This window comes from Chelonoidis abingdonii, chromosome 26 (assembly GCF_003597395.2).
Source record: "Chelonoidis abingdonii isolate Lonesome George chromosome 26, CheloAbing_2.0, whole genome shotgun sequence".
In the NCBI taxonomy this organism is placed as follows: Eukaryota; Metazoa; Chordata; order Testudines; family Testudinidae; genus Chelonoidis; species Chelonoidis abingdonii.
In genome coordinates this window covers 12,720,226-12,735,967 of record NC_133794.1, presented here as the reverse complement: position 1 = coordinate 12,735,967, position 15,742 = coordinate 12,720,226, and the positions used below count along the sequence as shown (strand labels likewise).

The following is a 15,742-nucleotide window of genomic DNA, read 5'->3' as shown; positions in this document are numbered from 1 at the left end:
TAGAGAATCAGGCCCTGGAGTGTTTCCCAGGGAACTTTCCTATCTCAGACCAGAGAGGAACCCTCCTGCCAAAGCCACTGGCTGGGAGATGCTACATCTGGATCTTCTCTTGACAGGGTGGAGTGGGACCATTTTTCACTGCCAAGGCCTGAGCTCACCACACAGCAGGTCCCAGGGCTGACATCCACACCAGCTGTTTGTGCACTAGGCAGACATAGCAGCATCGAGCTTCCTCGCGCCGCTGCATTGCTGCCATACCCTAGTGCAGCACCTGAGCATGGGTGCGCTGCAGGCAGAGATAGGGTGACTACTCCCTCTGGAGACGAGTTCCATTCCTTCCCTCCCAGCCTGCCAGCCATGGGGGACACTTGCCCATTGAGACACCAAAGGCAAAGGCCACCAAATGATCATCAGCCGGTGACAACTAGTAGCTATTGCTGTCCTAACCCAGCTTCGAACCAGTGACCTACTCATTAGTCTGAGCCTGGTCCCACAAGCCATGCAGTCAACCCAACCCTTGGCTGTTTCAGTCTCCAATTCATCCCCTATCACTGGCCAGGAAGGCTGGCCACTGAGCTCCATCCAGTGGGATTATCCCAGTTTTCCATGCCAGGATATGCCCCTGCATCGAGGCCCGGCTGCCACCCGACTCCAAGGCTCACTTGGCACATGGGTGTCTGCGCCACTTCCCACTGGTTTAGAAGCCCCTGGAATTTACCTGGACTCCGATCAGGAGCTCCAGCTGCTGAAAATTAGGCCTCCAGCTGGGCACCCGAAAGTCGAAGAGCCCAGTGGAATGGGTGAATGGCTCACTTAGCGCTGAAATGCAGCCAGCTATGGGGTGGGACTTGGCAGCTGGTTAGGAGCTACGCTGCATCCCGTTTAGGACAGGAAGTGAATCCAAGTGCATCTCCAGCAGCCTCTGGAGGGATCTAGGCCAGAGAGGTTGATGAGCCTGCTACAGGGTCAGCGAGGCGAGGTGGATCTGTCAGCTCATGCATTAGATCCTGTGCATTAAGATCCCGAAGGCACAGGTTTAATTCCTGCTGCCAGCGCCCCAGCAGGGAGCCCGGCATTACCCATTCCAGGTTGGAATTTGGCCAGGACCGGGTGGAGGAGGCTCTCATTCTTGAAAAAAGTTCCAGCAGATCTTGAAGGAGCAGGAGTGACCAGGTGCTTGGTTCTCCCGTTGGCCTGAAAGATGGCATCTCTAGCAGCATGGTGCCTGGCACTGGGGTCGGCACCGAGGCCAAGGGACGAGGGCTCCTTTCTGAGCATCCCACACTGCGGCCCGTCGCTCTGGGACTTTCCTGAGCCATCTCCCATCCATGCCCTGACCCAGGCCTCCGGCGCAATCGACCAGGGACCCAGCGCCAGGAGATACGGACTCAGGGGTAGCAAGGCTGGCGGCTCCAGCGGCTGGCACATGGAAACCTTCTCTCTCCCCCACCCCTACCCATTTTAGCAGCCAGTGGTTCAATGAGAGATCGCTAGAGGGGTGCGAATGGGGACAGACTGATCTTGGCACTTACCAATTCAGGCGGGGGAAGGGGCTGGCAGGATGACACCACCTGAAACAAGAAGCCAAAGGGGGTCAGCGCGGTGCGGGGACCCCAGCCAAGCAGCGTCCCCTAGAAATCTGTGCAGTGGCAGCCACTGGGACGCTTCCTCCACTCCCCTCCAGACTGGTCGTCTCTTCCCCTGGGTTGGGGGCGGGGGGAGGAGACCGGGTTGGCCCGTGAGGCGGGCTCTGTGCAGCGAGGAGGCTGGACCCCCCCTTGGTCGTGGGGAAGGGGTGTTTTTCTTGGCCCGGGCTGGCCCTTTCCAGCTCGGGCACACACAGAGGCCGCGATTCACGGCAGGGCCTGGGTGGCGGCGTGGCTGGGGTGGGGGAGTGGGGGGAGGCTATATATAGAGAAACATAAACAGGCTGCGCCCCACCCTGGGCTGCGGGTGCACAGTGAGCCCATTCAGCCTGGACCCTACCTCACCTGCCCCCGGCCCCATCCCTCCCCCTCCACCCCGCCTCACGCCAGGCGGCCTGGCTCCAGCAGAGAGAAGGAAACGGATTCGTAAGGGGGCCAGTGAGCCCTCCCCTGCCTCACACCCCCTCCTCAGGGGGGCACCTGGTTGTGCCAAGGTTGCCTTTCCCATAATGCCTTGGTGGCTTTGACTAAGGGACGAGCTGAGGCCGCTGGGTCGGTGGGGGGGTCCATGCCAGTGTCTTGGGGGCAGAGCTGGTCTCTTCGTGGTATTAAGGGGAGTACAATTCCCCAGCCCCGTGTGGGGCAAGGAGCTGCTCCAGAAGAATCTGCGCCTCCTGCTACATCTACCCTCCACGCTAAGCTGAAGGCTGCGGGTCCTGGGCTTGTGGCCTCCTTGTTCCCAAGCCCGAGCTCTGAGCATCCGCCCTGCACTGTACAACCCTCCCCTCCACAGCCCCCCCAGTGCCAGCCGGCCCCCGCCAGAGTCAGCTCCTGCACGTCCGCGCCTCTCTGCCCTTCACCCACTCCCTCCTGCCTGGATCCCCCTTGCTGTGTGCCCAAGGGCCGTGGGGCACTAGCAGGCTTGGCTTAGGGAGCAGGATCTGGCAATCCATCTAGGCTGTGTCTTGCCACATACCCCCCGCCTGCGCTGCCTCCTGGCACGTCTCCGTCCAAGCCACCTTGACACCCTGGGCACCGTCCTAGGAGCTGGCCAGACATGGGGCTCCCTGCCAGAGCTCACCCACCAACTGCGAGCACCCCAGCAACTCTGTTTGGTGCCCTGGCTTAGGCTTTGTTTGGGAACTGGAGGAGGATGGGGTGGGGAGACAACCCAGGGGGTTTGGATCAGTGAGGGACTCGGGGGGAGGTGGCGTGGGGAGCGCAGGCCAGGGGGGTGATGTTGGATCACAGAGGGGATTGGGGGGAGGTGGGATGGGGCATGCGGGTGAGTGGGTGGGGGGGCGTGTTGGATCACAAAAGGGATCAGAGGGGGTGTAATGGAGACGGGCTGGGGGGGCAAGTTGGATCAATAAGGCGTTCGGGGGAAGAGGGGGGATGGGGATCGCAGACCAAGAACCAGATCCTGGACGTCTGTGCAGCAGCAGGAACGCACTTTAAGAATCAAAAGGGACCCGCAGCCGTGCTCCATCCCCACACCTCTGCCCCTAACCCTCTGGGAGACAGGGCATGGCTACAGGATGAAACCCCCACCCCCAACCGCATTTGCAGCCAGACCCCCAGACACCCCCTCTCACTCCCCATGCCAGCCGGGGGCACATCAGCTGACGGAGGTGCTGATCCTGCGCAGGGAGAGGACAAGCCATGGCTGGCTGGGCACTAGCTAGTGGAACTGGGGCCGGGCAGAGCCCCAGGCATCCCAACCTTGGCAGTGCCACAGCCCCGCATGCCAGCACCGAGTACCAACAAGCCCCTAATTACGATGCATGCAGAGGTCCCGCCAGGCAGGGAAGGTAGAATTAGGAAGGTGGGTTCTGCCAAGCCAGGGTCTCCCTGGGGCGGCATCCTGTGTCCAACACCAGATGTGTCACTGTTCCCCCCTAGCCCCATAAAACACCTGGCGTGCTGTGCAGAGGGGATTCCTTCCTGACCGCCCGCACCCTGGAGAATGAGACTGAATCTGTCAGGGGCCATAAATCTCACAATGGTCGTAAAATTAGATGGGCCTTTTAACGAACCAGCTGAGGGGTTGAACTGAGTGCCACCCCGCAGCCTGCCCTCCCCAGGCAGCTGTGGGGCTGAGTGGGCAGGTACATCCCCTGCCCCGGCTGGGCCTATACGCTTCCCCCAGAGCCATGAGGGTGGGGGCACTTCTCTTAGGAAGGAACAGGCAGGAGAAAGGCTATGGGATGCCTCTTGCATAAGAAGAAATGAGTCCACTTCCCCCGTCCCCTCCCTTCCAACAGCTCTTCCCATCCACTCAGCCTCCAGGCTTTGAAACCCCTCCAGCCCCCAGAGCAGCCTGCCATCCCCAGGCCGCCTGCCTTCTGCCGCTCGAGCCCCTCACTGAGCTCACCCTCTGGACCAGGGGTGGCCAACGTGAGCCTGAGAAGGAGCCAGAATTTACTGATGTACCTTGCCAAAGAGCCACAGGAATACGTCAGCAGCCCCCCATCAGCTCCTCCACCCTACTCCCACCACCTCCCGCCCACCAGCAGCCCCGCTGATCAGTGCCTCCCCTTCCCTCTCCGCACTTCCCGATCAGCTGTTTTGTGGTGTGCAGGAGGCTCTGGGGGGAGGAGCAAGGGCACTGCAGGCTCAGGGGAGGGGTTGGGAAGGGGTACAGTGGGGGCAGGGCCTGAGGCAGAGCCAGGGGTCGAGCAGTGAGCCCCTCACCCCCGCACATTGGAAAGTTGGTGCCTGTTGCTCCAGCTCCAGAGTCGGTGCCTATACAAGGTGCCACATATTAACTTCTGAAGAGCCGCAGGTGGCTCCAGAGCCACAGGTTGGCCATACCTGCTCTGGACTGAGCTCCCATCCAGCCTCCCTCTCCTGTCCTACACTCCCCATCCCTCTGAGTCCCACACTGATCAGACCCCCCACCCCATCCCCCTCGAGCCACACATTGATCTGACTCCTCCACCCTGTGCTCCTCATTGCCCCCCAAATCCTTCACTGATCCGACCCTCCAAACCCCACACTGATCTGACACCCCTGGGCCTGTGCTCCTCACTGCCTCTCAAATCCCTCACTGATCTGACACTCCCCCCCCTCCCGACCTGCGCTTCCCATTGCCCCGAGCCACACATTGATTTGACCCTTCCACCCTGTGCTCCCCACTGCCCTCCAAATCCCTCACTGATCCGACCCTCCGAACCCCATGCTGATCTGACACCCGTGGGCCTGTGCTCCTCACTGACCTCCAAATCCCCCACTGATCTGACACCCCGCCCCCTGGCCTGCATTCCCCATCCCACCCCAGGAGCCCCTCACACATCCAATCTCCTTTCCTCTCCCTTCTTCTTTCTCCTCCTGGCTAGGCAATTGGTGCCTGTCCCACCTTGGTGCAAGAGCCATCTCCTCCACAGCACCTGCTAGCTACCTTGCAACCCTCTGCAATCCTCTCCCTCATCTCCCAGCCTGTTAACTCCCCTCCCTTCCCCTCCTGCAGTTTCTGTCTGAACAACATTTGCTGTCCAGAGCAAAGTGTGTCGCACAAATCATCCTCAGTGCAAACTTCCTGCCTCCTCTCCCCGGTCTGCCTCTCAGCTTCGGCCTGGGAAAACATCTGGCTCGGCCTGCGCGATGGGAGGGGGCTGAGATGTGGGAAAAGCACCGTAACCAGAAACTCTGGGAGCGAGGCAAATGGGCTTGAAAGCTACAGGGGCCATGTGGAAAGGGGTCCCCCTGGCTGCTCCCTCAGCCCCGCTTCCTACAAACAGGATCAGTGTTTGAAGAGCATGTTGCTTCTACCAACTGCCACATTTCACCCTCCCCTCCCCGAAAGTCAGCTTGTAGGTGGGGAAACTGAGGCACAGAGTGGGGTAGGTACTGTGGAGTCACTGTGTCAGTAGCAGAACGAATGACAGAACCCAGGAGTCCTGGCTCCCTATCCCCCACCCTTCTCCAACCATTAAAGCACACTCCCTCCCAGAGCTTGGGATAAAACCCAGGAGTCCTGGCCCCCAACCCCCTTCATCTAACCACTAGACCTCACTCCATCTCAGAGCAAGGAACAAAGGAGTCCTGCTGCCAGTCCTCTAAACACTAGCTCAGGGATTCTCAAACTGGGGGTCAGAAGGTTATTACATGGGGAAGTCGCGAGCTGTCAACCTCCACCCCAAACCCTGTTTTGCCTCCAGCATTTATAATGGTGTTAAACATAGAAAAAGTGGTTTTAATTTATAAGGGGGGGGGGGTTCACACTCAGAGCCTTGCTGTGTGAAAGGAGTCACCAGTAAAAAAGTTTGAGAACCACTGCACTAGATGATGCCTCAGTCTATAAACCTCCCTCTCGCAAGGTGTCATCTCAGCGTAACATCACCTCTAAGGGACCCTGGCATCCGGAGTGCACTGAAAGGGCAGGGTGCTTGCTGGGCAGTGTGCTTGCTGGGGCACGGTGCCCAGCCCTGCCCACCCTTCCCCGTAGCAGGCTCTGGACCCACCCCCGGGCACCTCTTGCTAGTTGATAAATGCCCCTGACAGGCACTTCTTGGGCAAAGCCCAGGGGCAATCAAAGGGACTGGTGAGATGGAGTCTTCTTAGCAATCAGGTCCTCCTCTGCCCTAGGCTGCCCCCGGTGGAGGGGGTGGAGAGGGCCGATCAGAGGGGCGTTCTGTCCTGTCCCCACAGGTCCCCCTGACTGTCAGCAGCGGAGCTTTACCTGCGGGTCAGCAGGGCAGGGTGGCGCTCGTCTTTAGGATGCCGGGTTTCTCCATCCAGCTGTTCCCCGCATGGGGGGAGGCCCCCAATTCCCCCTCCGGTGCAGGATCTTCTCTGCTCCCTCTATCCTTTCCTCCCTCACTCAGCCACTTTTCCCTTCACCCCCAGCCTTCCCCTCACCTGACTCCAGCACGTCCCTCCGCCCCTTGGACGGACGGATGGACGGAGGGGTCTGCACGGAGCAAAGAGCCCCGGAAAATCCCGGAGGAGAACCAGCAGCCTCCAGCTGCAGACGCTGGCCCAGGGCCAAGAAAAACTCCCAGCTCCGCGCAACCATAATTACACAACCAAGGCTTAAAGGGCCAGAGACGCAGGGGCTCCGGCACAGTGAGGGCTGCAGCTAGCCGTGGGGCTCAGCACAGGGCCACCTGCATCTGGCAGAGAAGGCTCAAAGCCTGGAGCGTGCCAAGTAGTGGGCCATGCGAAACCATCCCTGGCACTGGGTCTCAAGTCAGGTGTGGTAGGAGGGGATGAGAGTAAAGCCTGGAGCAATGTTCCAGGGTGGTGAGCTTCCTCACAGTAGTGCCCTGCTGGGATCCCAGCGCTGTGAGCATCCCTAAAGCAGTGGCCTGCCGGGACCCCAGAACTGTGAGCTTCCCGAAAGCAGTGCCCTGCTCAAAGCAGTACCCTGCTGGGACCCCAGTGCTGTGAGCTTCCCCACAGCAGTGTCCTGCTGGGACCCTAGTGATGTGAGCTTCCCTAAAGTAGTGCCCTGCTCACAGTAGTGCCCTGCCAGGACCCCAGCGCTGTGAGCTTCCCCATAGCAGCGCCTTGCCGGGACCCCAGCGCTGTGAGCTTCCCCAAAGCAGTGCCCTGCCGGGACCCCAGCGCTATGAGCTTCCCCACAGCAGTGCCCTGTTGGGACCCCAGCGCTGTGAGCTTCCCTAAGGCAGTGCCCTGCCAGAACTCCAGTAAATCTGAATTCTCCCAGCGTAGCTCACACAAAGCCCCTGGAAACCCGCTCTGGCATTAGCAGCCGCGGTCCATCTCTCTGAGAGGGAAGGACTCCACATCTCATGCCAGAGCCCTGGGGAATGTTTGCTCGGCCATGCTGCCGGCCCCCACTCTGCCCTCCCTTGGTTCAGGACATTTCCCACGGCCCCATGTTCCTGCTGCTCTTCAGACGTGCTCTCTTCGGCTGCTATCTTGCCCTTTGCTGCCCCAGGCAGAGATAAGAGCCTGGATCCCCCAGCAAACAGGGCAGGAGCCTGGGTCACTGAGGCTGAGTTTCATCCCTCCCTCCCCCAACCCCCTGGCGCCACAGGGACCAGTTCCTGCAGTGCTGAAGCTGCCACCCACAGTGGCTCCCTTCCCTGGCTGAGCTCCCCCATTCCCTGCCACCAGGAGCCTCTTCCTGCCCTCTGGGGGGCAGGTTCCCATCCTCCTCCTGCCCCATGGGGGTGAGCAACCCTCCCCGAAGCTGGTGAGCATCTCCTCTGGCTGCAGCCTAGGGGGGTCCCTCGCTGGGCCCCCAGTACCCGCCAAGCATGGCCTGGGAGCTGGAGTGGGGGGAGTGCTCCAAGCCATGTGCCTGCTGGGACGTGCAGGGTGGAACTGGGGTCACCCTCTGTGGACAGACACCCCTGCCTGCCGCATTGGGTGTCTGTCAGCTGGGTTTGCCCATCGCTTGTGGCCAGGAAGAAGGGACATGGTCCCAAAGGCTGGGCTCCAGCCATCTCCCCCCTGCCCCCAATTTGGCATCGTGCCTTCTCCTACCTTCGCTTCGCATTTCTTGTGGCTGGTGATCTTGCAGGCTGTAGGGGAGAGAAAAGGGGTGTGAAGGGGAGGTCCCTGCGCAGCTGGGCTAGTGCACTGGGGCCTGGCTCCTGGTGAGCCTGGAGGCTGGGAGTGTGAGTCCTGGTGCTAGTGCACTGGGGCCTGGCTCTGGTGAGCCCGGGGGCTGGGAGTGTGAGTCCTGATGCTAGTGCACTGGGGCCTGGCTCCTAGTGAGCCCGGGGGCTGGGAGTGTGAGTCCTGATGCTAGTGCACTGGGGCCTGGCTCCTAGTGAGCCCGGGGGCTGGGAGTGTGAGTCCTGGTGCTAGTGCACTGGGGCCTGGCTCCTAGTGAGCCCGGGGGCTGAGAGTATGAGTCCTGGTGCTAGTGCATGAGAGCCTGGCTCCTGGTTAACCCGGGGGCTGGGAGTGTGAGTCCTGGTGCTCGTGTGCTGGGGCCTGGCTCCTGGTGAGTCCTGGGGTTGAGAGTGTGAGTCCTGGTGCTAGTGCACTGGGGCCTGGCTCCTAGTGAGCCCGGGGGCTGAGAGTATGAGTCCTGGTGCTAGTGCATGAGAGCCTGGCTCCTGGTTAACCCGGGGGCTGGGAGTGTGAGTCCTGGTGCTCGTGTGCTGGGGCCTGGCTCCTGGTGAGTCCTGGGGTTGAGAGTGTGAGTCCTGGTGCTAGTGCACTGGGGCCTGGCTCCTAGTGAGCCCGGGGGCTGAGAGTGTGAGTCCTGGTGCTGGTGTGCTGGGGCTTGGTTCCTGGTGAGCCCTGGGCTGGGAGTGTGAGTCCTGGTGCTTGTGCACTAGGGCCTGACTCCTAGTGAGTCCGGAAGTTGGGAGTGTGACTCCTGGTGCTAGTGCACTAGGGCCTGACTCCTAGTGAGTCCGGAAGTTGGGAGTGTGAGTCCTGGTGCTAGTGCACGGGGGCCTGGCTCCTGGTGTGCCCAGAGGCTGGAAGTGCGAGTCCTGGTGCTAGTGCACTAGGGCCTGGCTCCTGGTGAGCCCAGGGGCTGGAAGTGCAAGTCCTGGTGCTAGTGCCCTGGGTACTGGGCTGCTTAGGCTGCGGTTGCCGGGCTGGGATCCCTCGGACTGGGTTTGAGGAGGGCAAGGGCTGTGGGGGCTGGTACCTTGGCAGATGAGGCCCAGCGCCTCAATGGATTCCTTACACACCACACACGCTCTCTTCTTCTTCTTAAAGGCCTTCTCCTTGAAGCTGTGCGGCTCGGGCACTTTCTCCGGCTACGAAGGCAAACACACGGCAGAATTGGTACAGGGGTCACTAAAGCATGGGGAGAGCAGTCTGTAGGACCCCCAGAAGGACAGTGGCGGGCCCAGGGAGAGACACCAGGTCTCCTGAGCATTAGGTCTGTGCTTCAGCCACTAGGCCATACTGCCTCTCTGGAGGTGCCTTAAAGGAGAGCGCGACAGGGCACTGGACACCCACCTGCGGTGGGCGCTCGGTCGCTACAGCCCACTCCGTGCCCCAGTCCCCGGGCACAGCAGGCCCTACATCCCAGGGCACTACTGCCAAGTTTCACTCCCCCAGCCCCTCCAAGCGCCACTTAGGGCCAATGACTGTCAGCTCTGCACGGAGGGGCAGGGAATGTGTCCTGCCAGCTGCGGGGTGCCTTTCCCAACCGCTGACCCCCTCCATCCCCCTCCTGGCTTCCCAGCCCCACTGTGCAGCACCAATTAGCCAGAAAAGCAACAGCTGGCCGGCCGGAAACACAGCCTCTCGAGGGGCCAGATTCCAGCCATGTGGCTGGGGGGGGTGTGTGTGTGTGGGATTGGTCTGAAATGCCATGGATTCCCCGCAGAGTCTCTGTCCCTGCCCCCACACACTGGCCCTCTGCTGGGGAGGGCTCAGTTACACAGGGCCAAATTCCACTTGCCAGAGCCTACCACTGGGCCCAGCAAAGGAGGCACAGGGGTAGGTGCTAGACTAGGAGCCAGGACACCTGGGTTCTACCCCCAGCTCTACCAGTGGTCTTGAGCAAGTAACTTACTTGCTCTGTGCCTCAGTTTCCCCTCCCACCCTTGGGCTGTTTGGTCCATGAGCTTTTCGGGGCAGGACAGCTTTGTTTTGTGTCCATATGTACAGCACCTGACATGACGAGGCCTTGTCTGCAGGGCCTGCTGCTGTAACGGCAGCGATTCCCCCGCCTTTGCAGGTGAGTGGGTTTAGAAGGCGGGCCGAGTTAACAGGCCTCGTTGGGGTTAGCCCTGAAAGCCCTCAAAACTGAGACAGCCCCTGCCCCACTGAGAGACCAGCCCTGCCAGTGCCCCAGTGCTGCCCCCTTAGTGCAGGGACTGTTTATTGCTGCTTCCAGAGCCCTGTCTTCCCTGCCCCATTGCATGGTCTGGCCACGCTCCCCTTTGGGTTTTGCGTATGAAGGTGATGGGAGGTAGGGGGGCTGAGACCCTCACCCCACCTTTAACCCCACTCCGGGGATGGTCACCAGTTCAGGACAGATACAGGGTGCCCCCAAAGCCCCCTGCTTTTTTCTCTTTCTCTTTCAACTATCCCCCCCCGCCCTCCCCCCGGTTGCCAAGCCATCCAGTCCAGGCTGGCAGGAGCTGCGCCAAACTGGTTCCCGCCAGGTTTTCCCCCCATCTGGTTAATGGTGCCTGAAATCAGCCAGGCATCCTCCACTCTCCCACCCCCGCGGCCCCCCCAGCAGGGCAGGAGGCTCCTGGGACATGTAGTTCGTTCCTGGGGAGGAAGGGAAGGGAAGGGGTGACGGAAAGCGGCCCTGTGCCTGCGCCTGTATAAACCCTGCTGAATGGGCCATTCACGCCGGCTCGGGCATGGCCGCCCGTGCTATAAATAGCCATGAATCGCCCGCTTTGTTGCCCGGCGTGTTCTGCGAAAACAAGGCTCGTTCTTAAGGGCAGGATCAAGGGCCCCGGCCCAGCGAGATGGGGGTGGGGCAAGGGCCCCGGCCCAGCGAGATGTGGAGAAGGTGGGCAGGGCCCAGCGAGATCGGGGGTGGGGATGGGGGGGTAAACCCTGCTGTGCTAAGATGCCCCCTCCTCACTCTGAGCTGGATGCCTGGCACAGGAGCCGCCACAGTCACCCATGGGTCCATGTCCAACAGAGAGCGCCCAGCCGAGCCGCTGGCTTCAGACAGGTGCTCGGGGGGGCTCAGATAAGCCAGCGATTGTGCAGGGTTGTGCAGCCGGGTTGGCTCTAGCTTGGGCCGACGGACACCCGAGTAGCCAGGTCACTTAGCTGGAGTATTCCCTCCCCCGTTCCTCGTGCCATCAGCCGGGCATAGGAGAACCGCAGCGTCTTTGCATGGCGGCGGGCGCTGGGCGGGGCAGAATCAGAAACACCTGCTGGCCCACACATGGTGTAGCCCCCACCCATGCACCACTCCCTGCCCCTCGCATCCTTAAACCCTACCAGCCTCTAGCCCCGACCCCTGGCAGCACAGGCCGTGGGCGGTGCCACCCAGCCAGGCTGACCCGCAGTGCACCGGCACCGCTTACCGGCATCCTGTTCAAGACGCGCCGGCATGGGGGTGGGCAGAGGGCACTCCCACCCTGTGTCCTTTCTCTTCGGGGCGGGCTGCTCTCTGCCCAGGCTGGCGGTGAAATACAGCAGGGATCTGGCTCGGTTCTGCCTGCCTTTCGCAATCGTTGCCCGTGGGGAGCTGCGACACAGTCAGGCCCCCCCCTCCTCCCACCAGCCCTTCCCCGCTCCCAGCCGAGTCCAGGAACCGGGCGGGAGAACAACATGTTTACTCACTGGCTCAGGTCACAATGCTGCCTGCTGAGTGCCCGCGCCTTGGGCAGCGGACCAGCATCATTGGGTCATACCCACAGCTGGGCCCTCGTCCCCGGGCCTGCAGGCCTCTAGGCATCACCCAGGGACTGGACATACCCCATCCCATCCACATGCCCCAGGCTGGCACCTAGCAGGGCACCCACTGCAGGCAGAGTTCAGTGCCCAGGGCCCGTTCACCGTCGTTTGGGAGGGGGGTGTTGTGAGCTAGGCTAGAGGGAGGAAGGACGAGGAGAAATGCAGAGGGAGGGATGGAGCCAGGACCCAGATCCAGCCCCCCCGCAACTCGGGAAAGGGGAGATTCAGGCCTCCTCAGCCTGAGCCTGTGACCTCCCCGCCGGCCTGAGGGAGGCCGGGCAGCTGGCAGAGCAGCGAGGGAGAAGGATTCCCTATAACATGAGAGACACCCTCCCTTGCCCAAGCTGGCATCACTCCCTGGCCCATCCCTGCCTCTACCCCCCTCGCTCTGTCCTTGGCAGGGGGGACAAGACATGGGGCAACCTGGTGTGCCCAGCACCTCTCCTGGGGTAGCGCCCCTGTGAATGCCACCTAAGGGTGATCAAGGGCAAAGATGCCCATGCTATGACCCTTGGGCGGGAGTGTGTGTTCCCCCCTCCCTCTAGAGATTCACCCCCCACCCCCGGGAGCTGGCAGAGAACGGCAGCTCCCGGTGCCCCATAGGCAGTCTCTGCCCTGCTGCCCCTCTCCGGTCGCTCCTGGTGTCCAGTAGACAGGCAGGGCCCCGTTGCACCCCTTAAGAGTGTGTGCCGATGCCCCTGGGCACCCATACCAGGCCACAGCAGAGACACCGGCCCTTGCAGTTCAATCTAGCTATACACGGGATGGGAGGTTCCCCTAAAGCTGAGCTCCGTGTTCCCTGCTCAGGAAACGCGCCCGTGCTCAGAGAATGGCTGGCAGGGAGCGGGTAGGGAGGGTGCCCGGCCTTAAAATAGGCCCTGTCAAACGATTGATGTGAGAACCAGCCTCTCTTCCCCTGGGCCACGGATCAGGCCACAACTGAACGGTCCAAAGAGACCTCCCTCCCAGTCAATCCCTTTGCACGGGATCCCAAAACCATGCTGGGCCGTTTCACTCCCCTCCCCGCAGCATGGTCAGTTTCACTTCCTGGTTCCCATGTGGGGTCAGGTCCCCAGGAGGGAGGGAACCTGGGAATGTCTTGCCCGGAATCCAGGGATCTCGCTTCTTGTTTGGAAACCAATTCCACGAAAATTACCAGGTTGGTAAAACCCTCTGTGTGCACCAAGCCTCAGCCACAGCCCTCGGCCAGCCCGAGAATGTCTCTGTAATTTCCATCCCCTGGTGCCTGCGCCACCGTCGCGCAATCGCAGCCGCCCACTCTGGTGCTAGAACCGCCCATAAGAGTGTTTTATAATCCCTGAAGCACCCAGGCTGGGAGGGTAGGCACCCAGGCTGTCTACACAGCAAAAGCAGTGCCTGAGACTACCCTGCCCAAGCACGCTGGAATCCAGCTGGCACGGGTCATCACGGCAGTGAAGCGAGCGCAGCGCCGTGGGGGGGAAGGGGGCAAACTTGGCATGGATCCTGGCTATGGGCTCAGCCTGCTGTGCAGCCTGGCAACACGCCCTGGCTAGGATCTGGGCTGAGACCCAGCAAACTCGTTTCACGCAGGGAATGGCCAGCGAGGGAAAGAGGCTTGAGCTTCCCCCAGCGAAGCTTGTCAGAAAATGCAACCCCAGGAGGGGACGCATTGGCTCCAGATCAGCCCCCCAAATATTCCCCGAGAGGCAGGCGGGGCGGACGTTGGAGAGTTGTGGGCATCGCCCAGCAGGGTGGCAGAGGGGAGGCCGGTGCCCTGTGCTCTGTGCATCGGTCAGAAATGTGCAGGGCCAGGCCTGGGAAGCAGCACCCTGACCCCAGCTTTGGCCCCGCCAGCATGCGGAAGGGATCAGAGAAGCAGCCAAAGGGTCAGTGGTAGCTGCCAAGCTCCTCCCAAGCACCCTGACCACTCGCCTTTGCCAGGCTTTGCTTGGAGGGGTCAGCACGGGGACATCGAGCTCTACAGGCCACTGGATGGGCCAGGAGAAACCTTCCCTCCCAATGCCAGTGCCAGGCCTTGCCTGGTTAACTGTTCCCTTCCAGTGCCATCCAGTGCCAGTGCCGGGCCTTGCCTAGTTAACTCTTCCGTTCTAGTGCCATCCAGTGCCAGTGCTGGGCCCTGCCTAGTTAACCCTTCCCTCCCAGTGCCACCTAGTGGCAGTGCCGGGCCCTGCCTGGTTAACTCTTCCCTCCCAGTGCCATCCAGTGCCAGTGCCGGGCCCTGCCTGGTTAACCCTTCCCTCCCAGTGCCATCCAGTGCCAGTACCAGGCCCTGCCTGGTTAACCCTTCCCTCCCAGTGCCATCCAGTGCCAGTACCAGGCCCTGCCTGGTTAACCCTTCCCTCCCAGTGCCATCCAGTGCCAGTGCCGGGCCCTGCCTAGTTAACCCTTCCCTCCCAGTGCCACCTAGTGGCAGTGCCAGGCCCTGCCTGGTTAATCCTTTCCTCCAGTGCCACCCACTGCCAGTGCCAAGCCTTTCCTGGTTAAGCCTTCCCTCCCAGGGCCAGTGTTGGGCCCTGCCTGATTAACCTTTCCCTCCCAGTGCCACCCAGTGCCAGTTAACCCTTCCTTCCCAGTCCCAGTGTCAGGTCCTGCCTGGTTAACCCTTTCCGCCCAGCGTCCCTGCTGTACGCACACCACCATCCTGCTCATTGCCTCCCGTTAGGGCTCAGGGCCATGCTGCACTCTTTACTGAAGGGTCGCGATCCGGCCCCGGGGACTAGCTGGAGCCTCCGGTCCGTGCTGTGCCCGGGGAAGCAGAGGCCCCACATTCCAGCCTCTCCTCCTGCTGCTCCAAGCCTGGAATGGCTCCGGCTCGGCCGTGCTCCAGGGTTATGCCGATTAGCACAGGCCTGGCGCCCTGACAGCCCCGTCACAAGGCCAAGCCCTCCTAGAAGCTATTTATGAGTCAGCCGGACGCGGGACCTTCGGACGGCCCTGGGACCTACACGTGGCCCCCACCCTCAACATCCTTCCTGCTGCACGGGCAGGGGAGAGCGCCTCCCACTGGCTAGGGCTTGGCCTCCCTTAGCACCCCCCCATCTCCATGTTACCTTGGTTACCAATGGAGGGTCGGACCCACAGGAGCCCCTCCATGACTGACTGCCCTAGAACCTATGAGAGGGGCTAGACCCCCCCACACCTGCACCCCATATCTAATCCCCCCTGATCCTATGATAGGAGTTTGACCCCCAGGTGAGCCCCATGTCTAACCCCCCCTAGATCCTATGAAAGGGGCTTGTCCCCGAAGTGACCCCCCTATGTTGCTGACACCCCAAATCCCCACTGCAGAGGAGTCGATCTTTTTTCTCCACCCCATCCCACCCCCACCTTCCCTGGACTGGTAGGGTTGTCAGCTGGGTTGGGGGGTGAGGGCAAGGGAGGGTCACACCTACCCTGCTGGAGCCTGGCACCCGGGTGCTCTCTCGCCTCCCCAGCGCCCTCAGCAGCATCTCCACGGTGTTCTTAGGCTTCATGGCAGCGGGCGTGGTACTGGGCTGGCCAGAGAGTGTGCCCGCCCGCGCCGACGCAGCCCCATCCAGGGTGGCACCAGACGGCACGGTGGGCTCAGCCCGTCCCAGCTGCAGAGGTCTAACTCTCCCGGCAACCCAGCCCAGTCAGAGCCAGAGGGGGCCAGGGCGCGTGGGATAGGATGTAAGGCTGGAAACAATGAGCCAGAACCCGGCCCAGGGGCTGGGATCAGGACGAAGGGACGAGCTGGTGTTTCCTGACTCACAATAGCCGCTTCCCTTCGTGCTGAGGTCACAGCGAAGGCC

At 61.7% G+C, this 15,742-nt stretch overlaps 1 protein-coding gene across 1 annotated transcript in view; it reads right to left on the bottom strand.

Annotated features, from left to right (window-relative positions):
- Positions 1 to 15,538, bottom strand: part of TNS2 (tensin 2) — a 37,147-nt gene extending 21,609 nt beyond the window's left edge. Inside the window, exons 1-4 of the mRNA XM_075061251.1 lie at positions 15,362 to 15,538; positions 9,229 to 9,340; positions 8,103 to 8,140; positions 1,533 to 1,571 (exon numbers count right to left, since the gene is read on the bottom strand). Coding sequence (XP_074917352.1) covers positions 1,533 to 1,571; positions 8,103 to 8,140; positions 9,229 to 9,340; positions 15,362 to 15,442 — 270 coding nt within the window. The 5' untranslated portion in view covers positions 15,443 to 15,538. The remainder of the gene's footprint in view (positions 1 to 1,532; positions 1,572 to 8,102; positions 8,141 to 9,228; positions 9,341 to 15,361) is intronic.
- Between the last annotated feature and the right edge of the window lie 204 nt (positions 15,539 to 15,742).